Genomic DNA, 25,235 nt, shown 5'->3' on the forward strand with positions numbered 1-25,235 from the left:
TGCCTTGAATATTCTGCTTCCACTGATATCCCATATTTCCTTCAGGATAACAGCGCAGGTATGAAGCCCATTACTAATCCCACATTGATCTGGTCTTCACCTGTTTGCATGCTTCACGTATTAGGGTTTACTTTATTTACATAATTTATAACCTGCTCCTTCAACACAAACGTCTGTTTCCAGGGTGGTTAGCAAGGTAGTTAAGAAACAACAGAAGTGCAATAAAAATGTAGATAATAAAGCAACACATTCAGTCACGAGACGAGCTAAAATAGCAACCATCCATTCAAGTAGATGGCAAACTCAAAACCGTTCTCAGCTTAAGATACAGTGGTACCTTTCTTCTCAAAGGCCTTGGTTCCTCAACGCCAAAAACCCGGAAGTAAGTGTTCCAGTTTTCGAACGTTTTTCGGGAGCCAAACATCTGATGCAGCTGTCAGCTATTGTTTCCAGGGCGCCTGGATGAATCAGAAGCTGCACCTTGGTTTTTGAACATTTCGGAAGCCAAACAGAACGGATTAAGTTTGGTGCTTTTGTTTTTGCCATTTATTTTGCATTTTTCGGTTAATCCGTTTTTGTAAGTGTGTGAAACCCAGTTCAGCTACTGGGTATTGATTGTGTGACTGTGGAAATGGATAAAAGCCCCCCATTCAAACAATGACTATCAGTGCAGGTAAGAAAAAATAATAATTTTCATTTTTATCATCTACAATATTGTCTTATTTATTTTATACTACAGTACATTGATTATTGATTTCATTTTATGGATCAATGGTCTCGTTAGATAATTCATGTTAAATTGCTGCTTTAGGGGTTGTTTTTAAAAGTCTGGAACAGATTCATCCATTTTGCATTACTTTTTGGGAAAGTGTGCCTTGGTTTTAGAACGCTTTGGTTTTGAAGCAGACTTCCAGAATGGATCAAGTTTGAAAACCAAGGTACCACTGTACTAACACTGGTGGCTCTTAAAATCCTGGAAAAACAGAAAAAGAAAAGGGGGAAAAACACACATTTTGCCTGATGTCTGAATGAGAGTCACCAGGATACCACATGACCTTCTCTGGGGAAGGCTTTCTAAAGGTGAAGAGATGTCACCAAAAGGGCTCTCTCTTCAGCGTCACCACCCACATCATTTGAGATGGAGGAGGGCATCCAGAAAAAGGCCTCAGATGACAATCTCAGCCTGATGTGGGATGAGAATGTGGTCCAACAGGTACTGGGGTTCTAAGCCATGGAGGGCTATAAAGCTTAAGACCAATATTTTGAACCCAGCTTAGAAGCTTATAGGGAGCCACATGAGCTATTTGAAGACAGGAGAGGTATGATCTCTTTGCCTGGTCTCTGTTACCAGTGTAGCTGCTGCGTTCTGGGCTAGCTGAAGCTAGGAGGGCCCAAAAGAGAAGAAGGTGTGGTTCATGCGCACTAAAGAATGTGTGTGTGTGTTGTGTGGCCTGGCGCAGTCCAGATCTCTTCCATTTAAGTCCTGGAAATGTTCTATGTACTTCCCTTCCTTAGAATACACAGCCCCCAAGGCCAAAGGGGCCTACAACTATACTATACAACCTTTAGAAGACATCTGAAGGCAGCCTTGTATATGTTTTTTAATGTTTAATGTTTTATTATGTTTTTACATATGTTGGAAGATGCCAAGAGTGACTGGAGCAACCCAGTCAGATCTGCAGGATATAATAATAATAATAATAATAATAATAATAATAATAATAATAATAGGACATCCCTATTTTCATTGGAGAAATGTTGGAGGGTATGGAATAGGTAGAAATAGAATAGAATATAAAGGATATCTGCCTTTTCCTTTCTTTTTTTAAGGAAGGAAGTCTTTGCTGTTAATTTTATCAATTACTGACTTTCTTTTCTCAGGGATTTGGTATAGCTAGAGCAATGAACCTGAAGTTAGATTCTGAGCATCTGGTGTTAGTATAGAGCAGAGAGAGAGAGATTTTAAATAATACTTTTTTTTTTAATGTGTTCTGTGAACTGTCTTAAGGGAATTGAGAAGCGGGGAAGAAAGAGATTTCTACAGGTTGATATAAATATACCAAACAGGAAAATGAAATGTGGGCAACTTTCATGTTATACAAGCAGCTATGAAGAAAAATAATCTTTTTTTAATCTTCAAGATACAGAATATTAAAAAGAGCAATAATAATAATATTCAAAATTCAACTGGACAGCATCACCTATAATGCCAAAACAAATGGAGTAGAATAATAGTTTTCAGACTCGGGTTACTGTGTCAATGCAGAGACTTGAGCTGTGTTAATTCAACAAGCTTGATCCTGCTTGCCAGAGCATGCTTGTCAATATTTAGCACCCAGGGAGCATGTCACGAGTCTTTACAAAAACTCGCTTATAGACAAAACACAGGAGAGGCTGTTGTGATCCTTTTTCTAACATTGAGATTAAACTGTTGAAATTTGTTTCGAGCCTTTTAAAGTAGAGGGGTGTGTGGGGGTGTACACACACACGCATTCCTATATACCATTGGCAACTGAAAAGCGATAAAGTGCATTATGCAATTGAAAACGCTGTTCGTATGAGTGTATTAGATACTTTTTACCTTTTAACCTTTATTAAATACTAGGCACTTTACATCTTGGTGGTGTTTCTTTTGCATCAAATGCCGAAATCAACCTTCCATCCTTCTGCTTTGCTGTGATGTTGAAAACTGAGCAAAGTTCATACCAGATGCTTTGGGCAGCCCTTTGATAAAGCAACTGCTGCAGAGACGAATTCACTTATATTTCCAAAATGTTCCCCCAAAATTATAAGGAGGAACAAACTTCCAAACCATCCGTTTGCTTATATCACCTGAGACTATTTGCTTTGTGAGTTGTGCCTGCTCTCTGACTTCAGCATACACTTTCAGGATGGTACAGAAAGCCCTTTTGTTAGGGCTGCCATTCTGAATGATACCCCCAAGCCTGAATTTTCGACTTCCTCTGCTCACCGAAACTTCGTGCATACTCAAAGGAGAGCAAATGGTTTTCTTGTTCGCTGTCCTTCAACTCACAGGCACCCATTGTAGTCTATTTTCTATTCAGATCTTCTGAGCTTGTCTCAGAGATTCACCCCTTCTAAAGGACCGTATGAGTCATGCTCTTTGGCTTCATTGCTGCTGGCACCCCCTTATATATTATGGAATTTGGGTCTTGACACCAACCTTGTAATATTTCTGGTTGACCTCAATGGAGTAAGAGCTCTTTGCCAACCACATTTTCAGTATGTGCATACATGCTTACAGTTCTCAAGTAGCCCTGCCCCTCCACCCGCCTTTATTCCATTCTCCTTGCTTTATCAATCTGGAAGTGAATAGACCTACTTGCAGGCAGGTGTTTACTTGACAGTTTGTTTGCTTCTAGAGTCATGACAGTAGATCAGTTACATACCTATGATACAAAGGAAGCAATTGTGTCTTGGTGCAAGTGACAATGATGGAACTGAAGCAAGTAATTTCACAGGCAAAACCTTTGAAAGCACTAGGACCTGATGGTCCTTCAGGCAATACACTATGAGAAGTTGCAGGATTATCTTATACAACCATTAAAGGACATTATGAATATGGTTTTAAATACAGGCGAGCTGCCAAAATCATGGAAGAATGCTTACATAACTTTGGTTCCTAAACAAGACATGTTAAATTGATTGCAAAATGAACTTGAAAAGTATTAATTAAAAACTTAAAAAATAAAAGTGTCTTGTTGCACAGAAGACCATGCCTACCAGAACAACATCACATATAATCATTTCTGTTCTGCATTTCAAAGAAGAACATGATTTGTAGCAATCTACTTGCCTGTTCCACCTTCTCCTTCATGAACTCCCTTGACAACTGGGCATTTGTGCCCATTGATGGACCCTCTTACGGCTGTCAGTATGAAACTCAGCAATAATGGTTTCAAAGTATCAGAGGTATTACATGGGAAAGCCTAGAGCAAAATGTTCCACTGCTTTAATTCTTATTATTTATTAAATTTCAATATCACCTTTCATCCAAGGATCCAGTTCCTAGCATAACAATGCAAAATGAAAACACAAAATAAAATGAAAACAAAGCAAGCCAATACCCCCCCAGTATTTTTTTATTTTGCAATATAATTATTCAACAACACATAGCATAATAACAAACTGAAACAACCGCCCCCCCAACTGACACTAATGCTATTACAATGACCACACTATTAGATTCATGTTTGAAGGGTTCAAAAGGTTGGGTGGAAGAGCTGACCTTATAGGAGCAGGAAATCATGGGACAGGGGAAATAAAAAGCCCTATAGATACTGTCCAGAAAGACCTAACACAGATATGGCTGCCTATCAGACGAAATTATCTGACTCATTATTACTGCTCAGCATAAAAGATGTACTATTGGATTATTAGGATGCAGTCTATGTGGGGCTGTCATTGAAAGGAGATTGGTAATTCCACAAGGTAAGTCCACAAGGTCGGTGGACCAGAAGTCACAGAAGCAAGTGATTTCCTTATTACATCAACTCTACCAACTTCCAGGTCAGTTCTGGGCCCGATTCAAGGTACTGGTTAGGGTAACCTAACCAGCTTGAAACCTGCCTGTCTAGTAAGCTCTGCAGGAGAGGCTCTCCTCCACATTCCGTCAACATTTGATGCACGTTGAGCAGAGATGGATGTGAGGGCCTCCTCAAATGGGGAAGGGTTGCAGCTTAGTGGCACAGCAGTTACTTTCCATGTAGACAATCCCAGGTTCAATCCTCCAAACCTCCAGGCAAGGTTGGGAATGTCATCAGTCTCAATCCCTGAAGAGCAGCTGTCATTGTAGAGAATACTGAAATAGATTGTTTGACTCTGTATAAAGCTTCTTCTTTTTTTGTTCCACTATGTGTCCAGGCTCCCTGCCTCGAGGTATCCCATCTAGCTGTTTCTCGCTCAGTTTTTCCTCAATACACCAATAGCTTTTTGGTTTGGCTTAGTAGGTTTTGGTTTGCTATATTGATTTCTCGGCCGGGTTACACTGTTTGTCGTTCAGGTAGGTAGCCATGTTGGACTGGCGCAGTCAAAATAATTTTTTTAAAAAAATAATAATTGTCCAGTAGCACCTTAGAGACAAAAGCTTATACCCAGAACAAATTTAGTTGGTCTCTAAGGTGATACTGGACAATTTTCAATTTTATTTATTTATTTTGACTGTTTGTGGTATTTGACTTTAACTGGCTGCTGTGTTATTGTTTTTTTTTAAAAAAAACTTTTTACATATTTTTAATTATGATGCATTCTATTTTTTGTGTCATTGTAGCTTGTCATAAGTCACTCTGGGTATCTAATAAGGAAAACTGGGATATCAATTCTTACCATTTGTTTTTAAAAAAACATGTGCATGCATAATACTCAGCAAACACACCACGTTAATTAATGCAGCCTACTGTGTTTGGAAATGTGAAAGTAAACATGTGTTTGAATCCCTGCATGTGGCAAATTTGGAGCCGGGAAATGGCAGGCAGGAAAGGTCTCAGGTTCCCACCTACACTTCACTTTTGCTGCTCTCAGTCAGTGCTTTGCAAAGTAGCTTTCCATTGAAAGAGACAAAAGGAAGGCCATCATGCTACCAGTACATATGTGGGCATGATATGTGTACAGTGGTACCTCGGGTTACATACCCTTCAGGTTACATACGCTACAGGTTACACACTCCGTGCTTCAGGTTAAGAACTTTGCTTCAGGATAAGAACAGAAATTGGGCTCTGGTGGCGCGGCAGCAGCAGGAGGCCCCATTAGCTAAAGTGGTGCTTCAGGTTAAGAACAGTTTCAAGTTAAGAACGGACCTCCAGAATGAATTAAGTACTTAACCCGAGGTACCACTGTATTTTGGCCTCAGCTAACTAAAAATTGCATGGGTCATACCCAATGCTGCAGACTTCTGTGTGTTTCCTCACTGCACCCTTCTGTGCTTTCAAAGTCTGCTCCATAGGGTTGAGGGACCCATCAGGGAAGAAGCAGGGGAAGGAGATGAAACAGAAGTCCCACAGTACCAACAGAACTATGAGCGCAGAGCATCAGATACAACTCCATGTCTGCTGCACAGTGCACTTTGCTTAAAAGCAAAACAAAAACAAAAAATCCCTATTTTACAAGGATTAGAGATAGCAAGTGCTGAATTGTGCAGACTCCAAGGCTCTGGAACAAGATGCTTTGGCTCTTAGCCTAAAAGCAGCACTGGGCATTTCTGTCTGATACTTGGGAGATACAAGGCAACTCGCAGATAAATTTTGTGAAGAATCTCATTCCAGTCATGCCTTCCTTTCCTAATTTCCCTTTTCACTGTTTTGTCTTCTTTTCCTTTTTCCTTGGGGAGCAGGGTGATTGATAGCCTAATCCAACGACTGTATTACAGCTGCCTCAAGTTGGACTCTTTTCCTTATCATTAGCAGTTAGCCTATGGTTAAATTCACAGCTCACTGCTTGGTACAACCCCTGAGATTTAAGGTTCTGGCCTTTTAGAAAATATTTAACATAAAATTGAAATCTTGACATACTCAGAACTCAGTTCGCAGCAAGGATTCCTTAATTAATCCAATGTACTGTGCCATTGTTCTATGTAATACTGTGCCACAGTGAACAACTATCCAGGCTCCAAAAGAAGTATAGCACTAAATTAAACAGACTCTGGCAGAATCTACATCCTAAGGTGTATTTCCCCCGCTTCCTGAACAAAGTAGATGATTTTGAATATTTAAATTCACTCTCAAGAAATGTTACCGGGGGTGGGAGGTGAGGGGGAGGAAGGATCCCAAATCCCATTCCCTTCTGACTGCAATTCTATTCCCAATTACTTAGGAGTAAGTGCTCTTGAATTTAATGGGGTGTAGGGATGTAGAGGGATCCATTGTGATTTAGTTAACATATGAAAAGCCGGGTGGGGGGGCGGTTTGAATAAAAAAAACATACATACTAAAGAGAAATGCTGGGCAGCCAATAACAGAACTGTGTGAGCCAGTGAGTCCTCAGTTCAAATTACCGTAAATTTCGCTCTATAACACGCAGATTTTTTGTCCTAAAAAGTAAGGTGAAATGTCTGTGCGTGTTATTGAGCGAATGTGTGGTCCCTGGAGCTCACTCGCCGGAGCGCAGGGGCAAAATAGGCAAAAATAAGATCGGGCGAGATCCGGCGGGCGGGCGGAGGGAAGAGGGAAGGCAGAAGCTTTCCTGCATTCTGCCTCAGGGTCTTACTGCCCACGCGCTTCTGTTGCTGCGTTTGCTCAAACTCAACAAAGAGCAGGGAATCCCCTGCCCTCCTGGCAAGCAGAGGGTTAAGGAAAGGATCGCGTCCTTCCTTCTAATCTTCCCTAGTCACACTGTGTGCAGGCTCCAGCCCACCACTTCCTCCTCTCCGCTCTAGGGACTTGCAGGCAGCCGAAAAGCATGCAGGTGGGGGGGGGGAGAGAGAGAGAGAGAGAGAGAGGGCTGGCTTGGGGGGTGGTGGTGGGGGAACGACTTTTGCTTTACAATGGTAGGTTTCTCATTTCTTTTCCAAAAGCAGAGAGCCCTGCCCCCAGGCCCCCTCCAAATTACAGCTTCTCCAAGCAATGTACTGCTGGAGGGAGACAGCATGCTTGTTTGGAAGAGAAACCCTGCTTCCCTGCTCGTAACAGCAGGCTGGATTGCAGAGTGAGACATGGAAATCTCTGGATTTATATGCTGTATATCAAATATCTTAATCTATACTTTCTACACGCAGCTGGTAAATCAGAATCTCCTGAGCCAGGAGGATTACAGCATCTCTCCTCTCCCCTTCATTAAAAGCCTAATACTCTTCTTTGAAGAAGTATAACGTCAGAATGTTATATATATATATATATATATATATATATATATATATATATATATATATATATATATATATGCTTTCGTAGATTTTCACGGGTATAGGAATGCAGGTTTTGGTGTCTTCGGGTGTCTTCCCGTGTAAGAGTCGGGGTGTCTGTGCGACGTTTCGACGAGGTCTCACTCGTCATCTTCAGGCTGGTGCTTTCGGCTTCTTGTTACTGGAACAGAGCAGAGTCTGGTGTTTGAGTTCCTATAAATACTGTTGAGGGGTGTGGTGTATAGCCTCCAACGTTCTGGGCAGAGAGGAAGTTCCTAGATTAGTGTGCCTTTTCTTCTTTTGTTCCTTAATTACTTGAGGGATATCTTGGGTGATTTCATGAGTGATATTCTGAATATCACTGGGTGGGTCATTAATTACTTGAGGGATATCTTGGGTGATTTCATGAGTGATATTCTGAATATCACTGGGTGGGTCATTAAGTGTAGATTAGTTGCTAAAGCTCTCGTGTCTTGACCTCTTGAGCTTGTGAAGAGTTTTTCTGAGAAGATGGCTGTGCTGCATTTAGTTGTGCTCTGGCTTGGCTTCGTGTATAGGGGCGAGCTATGGTTTTGTGCCTTGTGTCAGCCAGATCTGTGTAGGGATTGCAGGGGGGTGCAGCATCCGGAGGTGACACTATAGTTTGGTTGCTGGATGGAGTCTGTAATATGTCTGTGGTGATGTTCCATGTTAAAGAGCAATTTGGAATCTGCAAAATTAATTAAGAAACAGGACACGAAATTAATTTTGCAGATTCCAAATTGCTCTTTAACATGGAACATCACCACAAGAGAATAATCATGGAAGCCATCGAGATAGAGAAACACCCTCACAACATGAACAAGCGTGACGACACGTCCCGCCTGCCAGACATCTGGAAATTAGCCCTCCCCACAAAAACCGACACCAGAACCAGAGGCACACAGAACGCCGTCACCAATCAACCACACCAGACCCAAACCCAGACCCTCTCCACAGACATATTACAGACTCCATCCAGCAACCAAACTATAGTGTCACCTCCGGATGCTGCACCCCCCTGCAATCCCTACACAGATCTGGCTGACACAAGGCACAAAACCATAGCTCGCCCCTATACACGAAGCCAAGCCAGAGCACAACTAAATGCAGCACAGCCATCTTCTCAGAAAAACTCTTCACAAGCTCAAGAGGTCAAGACACGAGAGCTTTAGCAACTAATCTACACTTAATGACCCACCCAGTGATATTCAGAATATCACTCATGAAATCACCCAAGATATCCCTCAAGTAATTAATGACCCACCCAGTGATATTCAGAATATCACTCATGAAATCACCCAAGATATCCCTCAAGTAATTAAGGAACAAAAGAAGAAAAGGCACACTAATCTAGGAACTTCCTCTCTGCCCAGAACGTTGGAGGCTATACACCACACCCCTCAACAGTATTTATAGGAACTCAAACACCAGACTCTGCTCTGTTCCAGTAACAAGAAGCCGAAAGCACCAGCCTGAAGATGACGAGTGAGACCTCGTCGAAACGTCGCACAGACACCCCGACTCTTACACGGGAAGACACCCGAAGACACCATGCATATATATATATATATATATATATATATATATATATATATGCTTTCGTAGATTTTCACGGGTACAGGAATGCAGGTTTTGGTGTCTTCGGGTGTCTTCCCGTGTAAGAGTCGGGGTGTCTGTGCGACGTTTCGACGAGGTCTCACTCGTCATCTTCAGGCTGGTGCTTTCGGCTTCTTGTTACTGGAACAGAGCAGAATCTGGTGTTTGAGTTCCTATAAATACTGTTGAGGGGTGTGGTGTATAGCCTCCAACGTTCTGGGCAGAGAGGAAGTTCCTAGATTAGTGTGCCTTTTCTTCTTTTGTTCCTTAATTACTTGAGGGATATCTTGAGTGATTTCATGAGTGATATTCTGAATACCACTGGGTGGGTCATTAAGTGTAGATTAGTTGCTAAAGCTTTTGTGTCTTGACCTCTTGAGCTTGTGAAGAGTTTTTCTGAGAAGATGGCTGTGCTGCATTTAGTTGTGCTCTGGCTTGGCTTCGTGTATAGGGGCGAGCTGTGGTTTTGTGCCTTGTGCCAGCCAGATCTGTGTAGGGATTGCAGGGGGGTGCAGCATCCGGAGGTGCCACTATAGTTTGGCTACTGGATGGAGTCTGTAATATGTCTGTGGAGAGGGTCTGGGTTTGGGTCTGGTGTGGTTGATTGGTGACGGCGTTCTGTGTGCCTCTGGTTCTGGTGTCGGTTTTTGTGGGGGGGGCTAATTTCCAGATGTCTGGCAGGCGGGACGTGTCGTCACGCTTGTTCATGTTGTGAGGGTGTTTCTCTATCTCGATGGCTTCCATGATTATTCTCTTGTGGTGATGTTCCATGTTAAAGAGCAATTTGGAATCTGCAAAATTAATTTCGTGTCCTGTTTCTTTCATGTGTTGGAAAAGAGAGGAAGTTTTTTCTTCTTTTTTGACGGCATTCTTGTGTTCTGCGATACGTGCATTTATTCGTCTGTTTGTTTGTCCAATGTACGTGGCTGGGCAGACTTTGCAGGGTATTTCATAGACCCCTTGGTTTTCCAGCTGGATTTTGTCTTTTGGGTTTCTGAGGATATTGGCTATTTTTTGGTTGGTGCAGAAGGCTGTTTTGATATTGTGTTTATGGAGGATTTTGCTGATTTTGTCTGTAGTGCCCTTGATATAAGGAAGGAGGGCCATGCCATTGTTTTCTTCTGTGTCTTGGTTTTTGGGGGGTGTTTCTTTTTGGATTAGCTTCGTAACCCTGTTTTTCTGGTATCCATTGGCGATTAACACATTTGAGAGATTCTGTAACTCAGTTGTCAAGTGGTCTTTGTCAGCCAGGCGTTTGGTTCTGGAGATGAGAGTCTTGGCTACGGAGTTTATTTGTGCAGGGTGGTGGTGTGATTGTGCATGTAAGTAGCGGTTGGTGTGTTTTTTTTTTCCGGTAGATAGTGTGTCCTAGGGAGCCATCAGGTTTTTTGTAGATTAGGACGTCAAGAAAGGGCAGTTGGTTGTTGTCTTCTATTTGTAATTTGGCCACACGGGAAAGAAAAACTAGATAGCTTCCTCACACATCTCAACAGCCTACACCCCAAAATACAATTCACTATGGAAATAGAAGACAACAACCAACTGCCCTTTCTTGACGTCCTAATCTACAAAAAACCTGATGGCTCCCTAGGACACACTATCTACCGGAAAAAAAAAACACACCAACCGCTACTTACATGCACAATCACACCACCACCCTGCACAAATAAACTCCGTAGCCAAGACTCTCATCTCCAGAACCAAACGCCTGGCTGACAAAGACCACTTGACAACTGAGTTACAGAATCTCTCAAATGTGTTAATCGCCAATGGATACCAGAAAAACAGGGTTACGAAGCTAATCCAAAAAGAAACACCCCCCAAAAACCAAGACACAGAAGAAAACAATGGCATGGCCCTCCTTCCTTATATCAAGGGCACTACAGACAAAATCAGCAAAATCCTCCATAAACACAATATCAAAACAGCCTTCTGCACCAACCAAAAAATAGCCAATATCCTCAGAAACCCAAAAGACAAAATCCAGCTGGAAAACCAAGGGGTCTATGAAATACCCTGCAAAGTCTGCCCAGCCACGTACATTGGACAAACAAACAGACGAATAAATGCACGTATCGCAGAACACAAGAATGCCGTCAAAAAAGAAGAAAAAACTTCCTCTCTTTTCCAACACATGAAAGAAACAGGACACGAAATTAATTTTGCAGATTCCAAATTGCTCTTTAACATGGAACATCACCACAAGAGAATAATCATGGAAGCCATCGAGATAGAGAAACACCCTCACAACATGAACAAGCGTGACGACACGTCCCGCCTGCCAGACATCTGGAAATTAGCCCTCCCCACAAAAACCGACACCAGAACCAGAGGCACACAGAACGCCGTCACCAATCAACCACACCAGACCCAAACCCAGACCCTCTCCACAGACATATTACAGACTCCATCCAGTAGCCAAACTATAGTGGCACCTCCGGATGCTGCACCCCCCTGCAATCCCTACACAGATCTGGCTGGCACAAGGCACAAAACCACAGCTCGCCCCTATACACGAAGCCAAGCCAGAGCACAACTAAATGCAGCACAGCCATCTTCTCAGAAAAACTCTTCACAAGCTCAAGAGGTCAAGACACAAAAGCTTTAGCAACTAATCTACACTTAATGACCCACCCAGTGGTATTCAGAATATCACTCATGAAATCACTCAAGATATCCCTCAAGTAATTAAGGAACAAAAGAAGAAAAGGCACACTAATCTAGGAACTTCCTCTCTGCCCAGAACGTTGGAGGCTATACACCACACCCCTCAACAGTATTTATAGGAACTCAAACACCAGATTCTGCTCTGTTCCAGTAACAAGAAGCCGAAAGCACCAGCCTGAAGATGACGAGTGAGACCTCGTCGAAACGTCGCACAGACACCCCGACTCTTACACGGGAAGACACCCGAAGACACCAAAACCTGCATATATATATATATATATATATATATATATATATATATATATAAAGTTCTTTTCCTCATTGTGCGCTATACACTGATAATTGCTGCCACAATAACAATTGATTGAAAATGGAATTTAGTCTCCCCCCCCCCCCCAGAGAGCTGTTCTTCAAACGTTTAGCCTTAATACAGTGGCTGATGTGATACCCTTCTGCTTCACTAGGCATTTTATATAGGGACATTAAAATTGATTTTCTACATCTTGGCAGATGAAAAAAAGTGTGTTACATGCCCTATTGCCCAAAAGTGTGCAAGCACAGAGCAAAGGTTGCAGTGACAGAGGTGGCCAAAAAATAAATACTGTAAATAAAAAAGAAATCATACTTCGTATATCCTGTCTGGCTTGGGGGGGGACTTTTGCTTTCCTTCCCTCCCCATTTAAAACGTGGTGACAAAGCACGGATCCACATGGATCCTCAGGATTTTTGCATTGGGTCACCCCAAATTCACCATCAGATAACATTACATGTCCATGGCTACAGTCTGTACCAAAAAAATCACGCACCCACTGTTGCCTAGGGTCGCAGTGGTGCAAAAACGTGGTTACAAAGCATGGATCCACATGGATCCTCAGGATTTTTGCATTGGGCTACTCCAAACTCACTGTCAGATCACATGTCTGTGGCCACAGCATGAACCACAAAAATCATACATCCACTGTTTCATTTAGAATATTTTTTTTCTTGTTTTCCTCCTCTAAAAACTATGTGCGTGTTATGGTCGGGTGCGTGTTATAGAGCGAAAAATACGGTAAGCTGCAGGCATGAACTCACCAGCTTGCCTAAGGTGAAATGCTATTCTCAGCCAGAACACCCCATCTGCAATGTGCTGAGAAGAATACTGGCCCACCTTGCAAGGCTATTGCAAAAATTAATCAAGCTTTGAACCCCTGAAACACACCAAAAAAAGCTAAGTACTACTACTACTACTACTACTACTACTATTATTATTATTATTATTATTATTATTATTATTATTATTATTATTATTTATGAGCTTAAAAGTGTCAGAGAGAATGGTCTGCTGCTGTTCGTTGTGAAAATTAAGGCTAGAAATTCCAGGTAAGCAGCACCCCCGGCAGCCCGATCCCCAGGGTGCCATCGCGGCTGCCCCCGCCCCGCCTGTGCTGGGAGGCACACCCCGCCCCTGGGATGCAAGCCCCGCCCCTTAAAACAATGCCCATTCATTCTTCTTTAAAAATCTACTTAAGACTGCACATGTGTTGACAAAGGCTGCATGAAACACATGACTTGGTGTTGTGTGGGAAGAGTTGCAACTTTTAAGGCTTCTTGTTTATTTAAAAGAAGTGCTGATTGTGAGAAGATTCAGATTATATCCCTCGCCTTTTGAAAAACAGCAACGGAAGGGGACATAGCCCCTGGTCCGTGCTCCATAAACCTTTGCCCTGGTTCTTAAGTCAGTCGATGAGCTGCGAGCTTCTATGGAAATGGCAGCTGAGTCCCAGCTGAAAAATTATGCATCTCATAAGCTGCTATTCTGCGGAAATGTCAAGCTATGGCAGGCCTGTACCTCAAACTCAGCACTTGGCATTTTCCCTCTGTCTGCTTTGTTGCCATGAAGCAAACATGAACAGTGGGGATTAGTGTAGGGCAGGTAGCAGGCAAGCTCACTGTCAAAAATCTATTATTAGGACTCTGATCTCTTTCTGCACAGACCACTGACGGCAGTGCGTTGGAGGGGGTGGGGGGAAGCGAGACGGCATGCAGTACTGCCCTAATGGAATAAAGAGAATTCTTTGTAAGTCTGTGTACATAATGCATGCAAATGAGCCGCTCTAATGGGCGAGCTACACTTAACAGAAATAATAGCCCCAAATTAAAATCGTATCCGATTTGTGTTGCAGCCCTGCTCTCCGAGTAGGCTTTCCGTAGCCCCCCGCTCTCCAAAGCAGGCTCTCGCCTATTCTGTCTGATTCTCTCTCCAGGTGCAATTTACCTCCCACTAAAATAAATGGTAAAAGTCCAATTGATTTTAACCGCGCTGAATTGCACCCTCTGCTCTCAGCGCGCATGCATATCACATACATTTCCTGCCTCACGATGGCTGGATTTCGATTCGTGTCTAATGACTAGAGCTGACATCACGTAATCAATAAACAACTTGTGACTTAGAAAACAGAAAGCTCCTTGCTCCCCCCCCCCCGCCGCTTTCCAGCCAGGTCTCCACCAAGTGATGTGCCAAAGAATAATAATAATAATAATAGCAACAAAAAGCTGGTATTCCTTCAGCCTCTTTGCTCTTTAAATTAACGTTATCTATTTCTAAGAGATTTAACATATATTGATAACAACATTTATTTCACTGTGTGTTTCGACGTAACAAATGATCTTCTTGGTACTTTCCTGTCAGGGTTTCCTCAGATGGTTTAATTACATTATTTGAAAGACAGACAGATTTTTAGTATTGTTTTAAAGATTCATTTCCCCTGTTCAAATGAAAACCTTGGCAGGGATGTTTTGTGTGTGGCCTCTTAAGGCGAGAGGCAAGATTGTGGGAGTTCTGGGTAAGAGTTAGTTGATGGTTTCTGGTTTTATGTGTTTTTTATTACATACCAAAACTATTGTAAACCACTTTGATATTTTTATGATATGGCAGAATATTAATATTTTTATGCATAAATAAATAAAATATCCCCAGACCCTTCAAACACAGAAATTAGTAGGGAATGGCAAACTTAGCATCCATCCCAACACTTTATCTCTTCAGAAGAAGAAGAAGAAGAAGAAGAAGAAGAAGAAGAAGAAGAAGAAGAAGAAGAAAGAGGCAAAAACACAATTAGGAATACTTATGGTTAGGACCTGAATGTGAACATACCTAATTTGCCCATTAATTTCTGGAGGACCACAGGTTCACCATCTTTGAGCTAGATAATAATGAGTCATAAGCAACACTTTTTTCTAGAAAAATAGGTGCTGTTACTCAGCGCAAACACCTTCCTCTTTCTCAATGGCGCCCACCTGAGAGGTGCCAGACGTGAGTTCTGGCGAGTTCTGGCTGGAAGAAAAAAAAAGCTCAGATCATAACTGATTTGCCAAAGTGGGATGTTTTCATGGTGAATGATTTTGGTTTTCTAAGGGTTTCATGTAGGATTATGTGCTGATGTTCTGTAAGGGTATTAATGGAATTTTCATATTATTATTTTTGCTATACAAGTATGTTTTCTGACACTTAATGTAAATTGTCTTTTTGAAAAGTTGGTGCAAGGTGTAATTTCTGTATTAATTTTACATTCCTCTCAGCTAAAGAAAGCAGCTTTCTGATAGTCACAAAACTCTGTGGCAGCCAGTTCTTTCCCATTCTGCTCAAGACAAAAGATCCTCTCTCATTATATGTAGACAATGTGACATTAATATCATATCCATTAATTAGATTAAGGCAGCTACTATAGACTCTGTTATTAAAAGCAGGTAATTGTTAACTTTTTTTTTTAACCATTCTGGTCACTAAAGGCAAAAAACAACAATGTGGCTGGTTACATGAGACAGGGTCTTTTTAATTGTGGCTCCCCATCACAGGAATGCTCTACCCAGAGTATTGCTGCTGTTGCCAACCTCACAGGATGAAGTCTTTTTAGTTGCTCAGCCCAGTTAGATCTTCTGCCTTACGTTTCTGATTTGGAGATAAATTGTCACCTTTTTTTGTTCTGTTTTCATAAGCTCCATTGTTCTCACCCATCGTTAGCCATTCTGAAAGATTTCTGGCTAAACTTAAGTGAAGCAACACTTAGCATCTGTATTGTTCTTCTAGATATTTAAAATGAAGATTGGATGTTGCTAGCATCTCTGAACTCACCCACAGGAGTAGCAGATTCTGATGCAAATCTTCATCCCACCCCCCCTTGTTCCTGAGGTAGATCTTCACTCGCCCCTTCTTCCCTGACAAGGAAGGGGCACCATTTTGTGGTTCGCCTCAGGTGCCAAGAGGTTTTGGGCTGGCCCTGTCGCTTGGGGTCCCAGGCCCCCCATCTTGAAATATGATAATTTAATTTTGACTAAACTTGGGCTGCAGATACTCACTTTACTGGACTAAATTGCAACCCTGGGGTGAGTACAAGCCACCTAGGTTTGGTCATATAGTAATCCATTTATTTCAAGTCTGTCAGTATAGAGGAAACTGCTACATAATTTAAACAAGTTATTGGAAAAAAGAAAAAAATGGAGTTATCTGGCACTAAATATTGGATTGGATTTTAGTGCCAGGAGAACTGAAGCAGAGAATTAAAGGCAAATATGTCAACCCCAGCATTAGAGTGAACAATAACTGTGATCTTTTAAGAAACAACAACAAAAATGTTACTAGTAGTAGTAGTAGTAGTAGTACCCGAGTACTCAGGTATTCCTGACAAATTTAACTTTTGCAAATTCCAATATGAACTGATCAGACCACTATCTCCCAGGCCAATGTGTGGAGCAGAACTTTATCCTTCAGATTTTCACACACACACACCGATGAATTTTTCTGATCAAAACAATGCATTAAAATGCATTTTTAAATATATGAGAAAACATACATTTAGAAATGCATGTTTTGAGAAGGAAGAACAGGATATTGATGTTGGTCAGGAACATAGATTTAGTTAGGATTATTTCATATTTTACACTTTCTTGCTCATGGAAAGTGCCCAGTCAGCTCCAAAAAGGGAATGTGTTTTCACAAAAAGGTGAAAACTGCTCAAAATCTGGGTTTTAGGTGGGTCACACAAGGTCACACTGACTCATAAATCCTCAGATGTCTGACTAACCTTATCCAGCATGGACAATCCCCTATTTGTTATGTACTGCAGATGTGTTATATACTATGAGTCCAAATCATGATTTTTATATAAAGAATATGAACAAGGCTGTACAATATTATTCCTTAAGGAGAGAGCCCTCTTCCTATTGTGCAATATGGCTACCTGCCCTGAATTCTTAATAAAGGGTGGGCAAAATTCAAATAAATAATTTGCATCATTTATAGATTTTCTTTGCTGCCATTCATTCTGAAAAATGGGCTTTCCCCCCCTTTTTTAAAAAATAAATAAATAAAGATCAACAGCCAGTAATGCGAACTATATTACTCTTACAAATCTATAATTTAGAGCTAATCCTATTAGAATAATTTATTTCAGTAATACAAAAATAGCATGGCAGCTTGCAAACAGCAGGCTGGCCACCTATAGAACAAATTGTAACCACAATTGCACAGCACAGAAATAACCGCAGCCAGACAGTTTGAACTATAAATCCTTTTAAGTGGAAAGCTTCCAAATAAAAGTGCCTGTGTTCTGCTTTGCACTCTCAGGGCAATCCACGGGACAAATGCTGTTGCGTTTATATTTTAAAACACACAGGCAGTCGTGATGGATGGAGACTTGTGGCATTTTGCGTAGGGACGTGCAAAATTCTCTGGGTGCGAGGGACTGGGGAGAGGAGGAATGGTGGAGACCGCCTCCCCAGCCTGACGCTTTCAGAGAAGAAGACGACAGTTCAGAATTACAACAGGGGTTTGAGGGAGGTCACAGCTCAGAGGAAGATGAGGGGGAAAGCTGGAAAATAATGGGAGAGGAGGTGTCAGAGCTGGCTGGCTGACACATTAGCACTAGAAAGCATTCCAGACCCACCATCTCCCAGAACCTGGTGAGCCTTAAAAGTAGGAGAGCAAAGGACTCAGAAGCAAAGGGCCCTCAGCGCCACCCGTAGAAGAGATGACAAATGAGGAAGTGGGAGAGAAGAGGAGTAGAGATTTACTGGGGACAACGCCATTATGACAAGAGGCTGCATTCCCAAGCCTCTCTCTGTAAATATTGAATAAAAAGTAGATGGTAAGAACCTTTCCTTGTCTTACCCGTTCCTGGCAACCTGCCATGGGGGTTGGTTCCTCTGCAACCTGACACTGGGGCATTTCCAAGACAGATCTTCTCATTAATAATAGTAATTATTATTATTATTATTATTATTATTATTATTATTATTATTATTATTTATACCCTGCCCTCCCCAGCCAAGACCGGGTTCAGGGCGGCTAACACCAAATACAAAAACAATTGATTGAAACACAGCTTAAAAAACAAGATTAAAATACAACATAAAAACATTAAAATGCAGCCTCATTTCAGTGGAAACTCAAGTAAAAAACTTTTTGGGGGGACGAAAACGTCAAGTCCTCACCAAGGCTAACTATCCAGACTGGTCCTACATGGACCAGAAAAAAGCCAGGGAAGTCCCCAAAAAGGAGTTCCAACACAGAAGGAGAAAGGAAAGAATAAAGAAAGAGGGGGAGTTAATCAAATTGATTCCAAGCCAAAGCCCAGGCGGAACATCTCTGACTGAAACTCCAATTCCTGGGACCACCTAGGCCCAGCAGTGAGCCTGACTCATGCTCAGACTCCTGTGCCCAACATTGAGGAGACCCATCGCCGCACACTCCTGTGATGTCTTGTGTGCAATGCCAGTAAACCTTTGAGAGGAGGCTGAGTCCAGATCCCAGCCCAGTGTGGCTTCAATGACTGGCGGCTCCTGCTCTCTCACACTCAGGAGGAGCCAGCCATTGATGTTCCACCATGTTCAGCCTCCTCCACCCTCTCAACATTCGGCCCCTTGCCAACAAATATTGAGGGGGTTGAAGACTCTTTCAACCCACCTGTGTTCATGCCTGAGCAGGCCCCAGTCTGACAGTGGCTTAAAAAAATTCACAGGTGTGCAAACAACCCATGGGGTACCTCGATATTCCCTGGGGAGGAACCCAATGGGCTTTGGCCAGAACTTAAAGAGTCCTGCATTAGCCAGGTATCAGAAGACTGGTGAGTGAAGTAAGCACTTTCAGAACACCTGCCTGCTCTATCAGAAACACAACTTTTGAACAGATTTCTCCTTGGGTGGAAATCTACAGCACTGCTAGTGTTGTTTGTTCCTCACCACTCAAGCTGCAGTGCCAAAGGGAGTGAGCCTGACATGAGCCACTCTGCACCTTCCTCCTCCTCCTCCTCCTCCTCCTCCTCCTCCTCCTCCGGCTTATATATACTGCAGCAAACTGGCTCTTTGGTACAAGAAGAGGAGTGTGTATACATATACCAAGCAATAATCTTGCCTTCATTTCCCCCAAGTTACTCCTGCTCTGAGTCAGAGACTGGGGTTATAGGAGGAAATAATCAAGGTGAGATTGATGCCCTAGCTTGCCATCGTACAGATGGCCATCAGTCTGTGATCTATCTACTTGTGCATACAGCAGCAGGCAGGGAGTCTCACTAAGCTCATGGACACAGCAACCCTTGCAGAAGTCTAAAATGTTCTCTCTGTCTATTCATGTGAGCAGGTGCTTGGGGGAAAGCCAGGAGAACTCACAGGAGCAAAAAATATGAAGTATTAACAAGTTCTACTAGGCAAAGTGTATTAGTGTCTCTTGACGAAGATAGCACACACATTTTCATTCACAGGTATCCTAAGAGGTGAAGTCCCTTCTGGCTCTCATACTGGAAAAGCCAGACCCTAGTGAAAGCTGAAGCCCTAGGCAACACAAAGAGCCTGAGCTAATAAAAGCCAGAAGGCTTATACCCCCTTGCAACAACACTTCAGAATAGGCAAAGCATGCTTGTTTGTTTTTGGCATTTAGCTATTGCCCTTTCGGCACTAGGGCTCTCAGAGCAGCTTAAATAATCAGTATTAAAGCAGTCCCTGCTCTCAGCATAGCAATCTAAATGACATGACACAGAAGGAAAAAGGAAGGGAGGGAGGAGGGGAAAGCAAGCACAAGCTCTTAAAGTTACAGCTGAATAACTGTTTGGCTCTCTTTGGAATTGGTTTACCCATAACCTAAATTTGGATTTTTAAAAAATGAAGTTAATTAAAATCTAGGATAACTTATTGGTCAACTATCAACTTTTTTCCTGAAAGCTACCATGCTTAAGAGTTGAATGAATGAGCTGATCCCCTGCTTATCACTCTCCCATTCAGTGGTGTGTGGTCAGTGGACTGGGGGGGGTCTAGGCTAGTCCACTACAGGGGCAAAGAGAACCGCCCCACCCGGAGCGGGATGTTGGGGGCGGGGCAAACCGCCCAGCATGCATGTGTGTGTGCCACTATGTACCGCACACGCGCATGTCGCTATGTACCGTGCATGCATGTGTGTCGTATGGACAGTGGCGGGATCATCTGCTCATGGCTGCAGCAGCAGCAGAGGGATCCCACCGTCGTCCATAAGGTGCTTGAGCGCCGTACAGACGGCGGCGGAGGGTGCAGCCATGAGCAGAGGATCCTCCACATGTGGCTGCAGCGGAGCAATGTTGGTGGCTCGCGCCGCTGCGCCCAGGGGGGGGGTGAGTTCCCTGTGGGGTGCCTTCTTGTCACCCCCTCAGAGATGGCACCTGGGGACAGACCACCACCCCTGCTCTCTTCCTCAACCACTGGTCCCCTAAATGTTCCCCTGGCACCTCCTTCCCAAAGCCCACGAAGCTTCTGCTTGGCTTAGAGAAGAGGAGGAGAAGAAGAAGAAGAAGAAGAAGAAGAAGAAGAAGAAGAAGAAGAGGAAGAGGAGGAGTAGTAGTAGTAGTTTGGAGTTGATATCCTGCTTTATCACTACCCGAAGGAGTCTCAAAGCGGCTCACATTCTCCTTTCCCTTCCTCCCCACAACAAACACTCTGTGAGGTGAGTGGGGCTGAGAGACTTCAGAGAAGTGTGACTAGCCCAAGGTCACCCAGCAGCTGCATGTGGAGGAGCGGAGACGCGAACCCGGTTCACCAGATTACGAGTCTACCGCTCTTAACCACTACACCACGCTGGAAGATTGATTCTCACACACATGACATCAGGACATCAAGATGTCATGAATGTGACATCTCCCTGCCCATCGCCTTCGCAAGCTGTTGCATCTGGCCCTAAACGTTCCCCTACAAAAAATTTCACCACACACCACACTGTTCCCATTGAGAACAATGGGACTTGAACCGCTTAAGCTTGGTTGCCCTGCTTAATCTCGCTCTCCCACTCTCCTCCCCTGGAAATGCTGGACATTTAAAGCCTTGCTACAAAAGAAAAGAAAAGGGTGGAAGGCTGTCTATTACTGTTTTCAATGCTCTTTAAGTTTAGCTTCGAAAATCTCTCACCCTTTTTCCACAGACCAGGAGGGTTCCAGTTGCAAGTGATATTCCCTTGCTCCCCAAAGAGGTGAATTTCCAACCATGAAAGCAGAGCTTTACTATGGAAATGGGGACAGGCTTGGAAAAGCGCAAGGAGTCCAGGTACTGCTGTAATCTGTACTATACACATACTTAAAAATTTGTGCTGTGGAGGACACGCTTTTCATCATGCAGCAATTTTATAGTTTTATTGGTCTGACATTGCCATGAAGGAATTCAGAAATGGCAGCTTAAAATGAAAGAAGGGGGGGGGAATACCACCGAACGGCGTTACTTATATAAAATACTACTGCAATAGTTCTTTTATTAATTTTTAATGTGCAGCACCCTCTGTGACCTCTTTTATTCTTTCGCTGTCAACATGGCAGACTGGGAAAAAATTGAAGCAGGATAATAAAGCCTAGGAAGTCCTTAACCCCCAAGAGAACGCACGTGGGTTTCCTCTTCCTCTCCTGTCTGTCTGTCTGCGTCTCAGTCTCTTTGCGCACACTTGACGCGCACAGAGATTAAACCGAATGGCTCTATTTTTGCCTCAAGCTAATGCCTTTCTTTGCATTTCTATATTTACTTTAAATACTGCCTATTAAGCACAAAAGTGTATTTATCTGTGCAAGGCTATGGACCAATTTACTGCAGTAAACGATTTCCATACATTTATAAGTCAATTAAAACACACACACACACACACACACACACACGACACACTCAGCAAGATAATCGCCACAGGACAGCCTTCCTGTTTTTGACACACAATAGAACTACATGAAAGAAAGCTGTTTCCTTTTGTCTGTCCGGCCTGATTCAGCTGCATTTTGCTTGAACAGTGGGGCACCATTATGCGATGAATATTTACCACTGTTTATATCTCCAAGGAGACTAATCTCCATACCACTACAGTCCAGAAGCTCACGGCATTTTCTCGGCAGGACCAGGTTCATGTTGTCACAGCAACTGAGGGCACGGGGTCAAACAGATTAATCCATCAGTGAAAATAAAGCATGGCACCACATGTACCACAACTCCCCCCACGCCTCCGACAGAGGGTTTAAAATCATGTTTTGTGCAGGCACCCACTGTAGTGTGTATGTGTGTGTGTGTGTCACACAAAGGAGTGAGGCAGAGAAAACATTAAATTGGGGAGTGTGGTTTCACATCCCTGGGGGAGCCACTTATGGAAACATGGCGGGAAGGTGGATTTTGAGAGGGAGACAGATGCCAAGTGCAGCACATAAAGAATTCCCACGATGCATTGGGAATGCTTGTATTTTCCTCTGGTGGTGCCCTTTGATTAGCCTCTGTCTAACATGTGGCCTGACAACTGTGACAGAATGAAAAATTCCAGGAAAACTGTGGGTCACGAGAGAAAAGAGATTTCCCCCTTCCTCGGGGTTGACCCTATCACTGCCTTCCGTTGCAGTGTTTCACCATTAAGGAAAGGGCAGCCCAAGAGTGTTCACACTCAATCTGCTCCATCTGTCATGACTATTAGGGAACACACTGGCCGGCAAAAAAGCGCGGAGAACAGAGCAGGCACAACGCCCCTAGCCGTGCTGCAAGTAGCGCCTGATCTTTCGCTGGCCCCAGAGGAGGCGTTTTCGTCGGGAAAGGGCAACACTTACCTGACACTCCGCCGTAGGTAGTCCTCTTCCGCAGCCCGACAGCTGGCCAAGGTGTGCCATCTGCTCTCAGTCCCATCAGCCCTGACACGGTGTTGGTGGCTGTAACACCATCTGCGCCACCTGAGGACAAATTTAGGGACAGACTTAATAAGCTGGAAAAGAGATGCTGGAAGTTATCCCACAGCGGTAGCGCAAGAAGACCATAAAGCCACGTCAGCCTTTCTTTCTAGCCACAATCCTCCATCACCCAATTCGTTGTCCTCATCTCTTTTTTTTTTTAATTACAAATTTAGAATTTGTAGAGTGCATTTCAAAGACAGTGATACCTCTGGTTGCGAACGGGATCCGTTCCGGAGGCCCGTTCGAAACATGAAAAGCCCACAACCTGAAGTGCCGTATCTGCGCAGGTGCACGGTGTGATTTGGCACTTGTGCGCATGCGCGAAGCGTGATTTAGTGCTTCTGCGCATGTGCGAGCAGCAGAACCAGGAAGTAAACCTTTCTGGTACTTCAGGGTCAACACGGGACGCAACCTGAAAAAACCTAATATGAAGCAAATGTAACATGAGGTATGACTGTATCCCAAGGATGTCACACAGAGTAATCTTTACAGCAGCTACTCTTGCCATGGAGCAGGGATTGCTTGCAGCTCCTGGCTAGTGGCTGTGGTCAGAGAAGGGCTGTGGCTCACTGGTACAGCATATGCATGCAGAAAGTCCCAGGTCCATTCCCCAACATCTCCGGGTAGGACTGGGAAATAGCTCTGCCTGAAATTCTGCAGAGTCAGTGGAGAAATACTGAGCTAGATGGACCAAGAGTCTGACAAGGAAGGTTCCTATGTTCCTATGTTAAGTGCACACTTGATAACAAACCCATGTTTATTTTGATGTAATGCTGGAAATAGTTCAAAAAACCAGAGGGATGCAGCCAGGGAACTCTCTGTGCTCTGGCCTTCTCAAGTGGCCTTTCAGAGGGCACACTATTGTCCAACTCCAATATAAATCACGCCCCCCCCTCTATGGAGAGATACCTACAAGGGGAATACACGTGAATTTAATAAAATCTTTCTATGAGCAAATGATGAGTGCTTGTGAAGAGTTGCAATAGGATTAACCAAAATAGCATGGTTTTACCTAATTGTTTTGACTGGCCATTCACACAAGGAATGTGTGTTTACACATAGACAATCTGATGCATTTAAAGATTATTTCATGTTTTCTGGATTTTATGCTGGAAATTGACGGCATGACTGAATCTTCATTCGATCAAATGTTAGCCTCCACCCCCAGTGGCCAATTGCATAGGAGATGGAGGGAGGCATGTTGGGTGAGTGTTGAGGAAAGCTATCCCACACCTCACAACATGTAGAACAACTTACAATTATATTCTCCATGCACAAACACAATGATACTATCCTGGCCCTGGCTAAGTTCCTCTTGGAAGTAATAAGAAACAGAAACCTACACGCTCTGGATAGTGAGGGCTTTGGAACCCTTTCCCCGTATTTCTGTTTTATTTTCCTTTTGAAGATATTTTTGTGGGTCTTTGGACTGAAATAAAGAATGTGTGTATATCCTCCATGCTGTCCCTTTGTTTAAAAAGGAGAACGAAACCAATAAGAGCTAGCCTTTTTAAGGACATAATATATTGCCTAAGAAACAATCTGATTATCAATTGCACCAAACAAGCAACAATTTACAATTTTGTATTTTCCTTGAATAAAACAACCATAAGCAAAGCAATCTGGTTTTTTTGGGGGGAGGGGTTTTTTTATGTCTCTCAAAAGGTTTAGTGCATCAGTTTCTGCTCATGGGTTATATGCTAGCTGGGTCTTCATGAAGTGGAAGAATGGAGTACCCTGTTTCTTAGCTGCTCCATGCTGGCATCTAGACCATGTGATTCTCTGCCCTCTCCCTTTCTAAGGAGAGAAAAGAATTCTATGAGCGAGGAATACATGTGATCAGGTATCAGCATGGGGTGCTTGGTTTATATGCGAGGGCATCTGCACGGCAGAAGAAAGCAGGTCCAGAATCAGGGATTGGC

The 25,235-nt window shown here is 43.1% G+C and overlaps 1 protein-coding gene across 3 annotated transcripts in view; it reads right to left on the minus strand.

Annotated features, from left to right (window-relative positions):
• DPYD (dihydropyrimidine dehydrogenase) overlaps positions 1 to 25,235 on the minus strand; it is a 526,409-nt gene that overhangs the window by 88,364 nt on the left and 412,810 nt on the right. For all 3 annotated transcript variants that reach the window (XM_082227795.1, XM_082227793.1, XM_082227794.1), the window contains one exon: positions 23,194 to 23,313. In XM_082227795.1, the coding sequence (XP_082083921.1) occupies positions 23,194 to 23,313 (120 nt within the window). The remainder of the gene's footprint in view (positions 1 to 23,193; positions 23,314 to 25,235) is intronic.

This window comes from Podarcis vaucheri (genome assembly GCF_965113315.1).
Source record: "Podarcis vaucheri genome assembly, chromosome: 6".
Classification (NCBI taxonomy): domain Eukaryota; kingdom Metazoa; phylum Chordata; class Lepidosauria; order Squamata; family Lacertidae; genus Podarcis; species Podarcis vaucheri.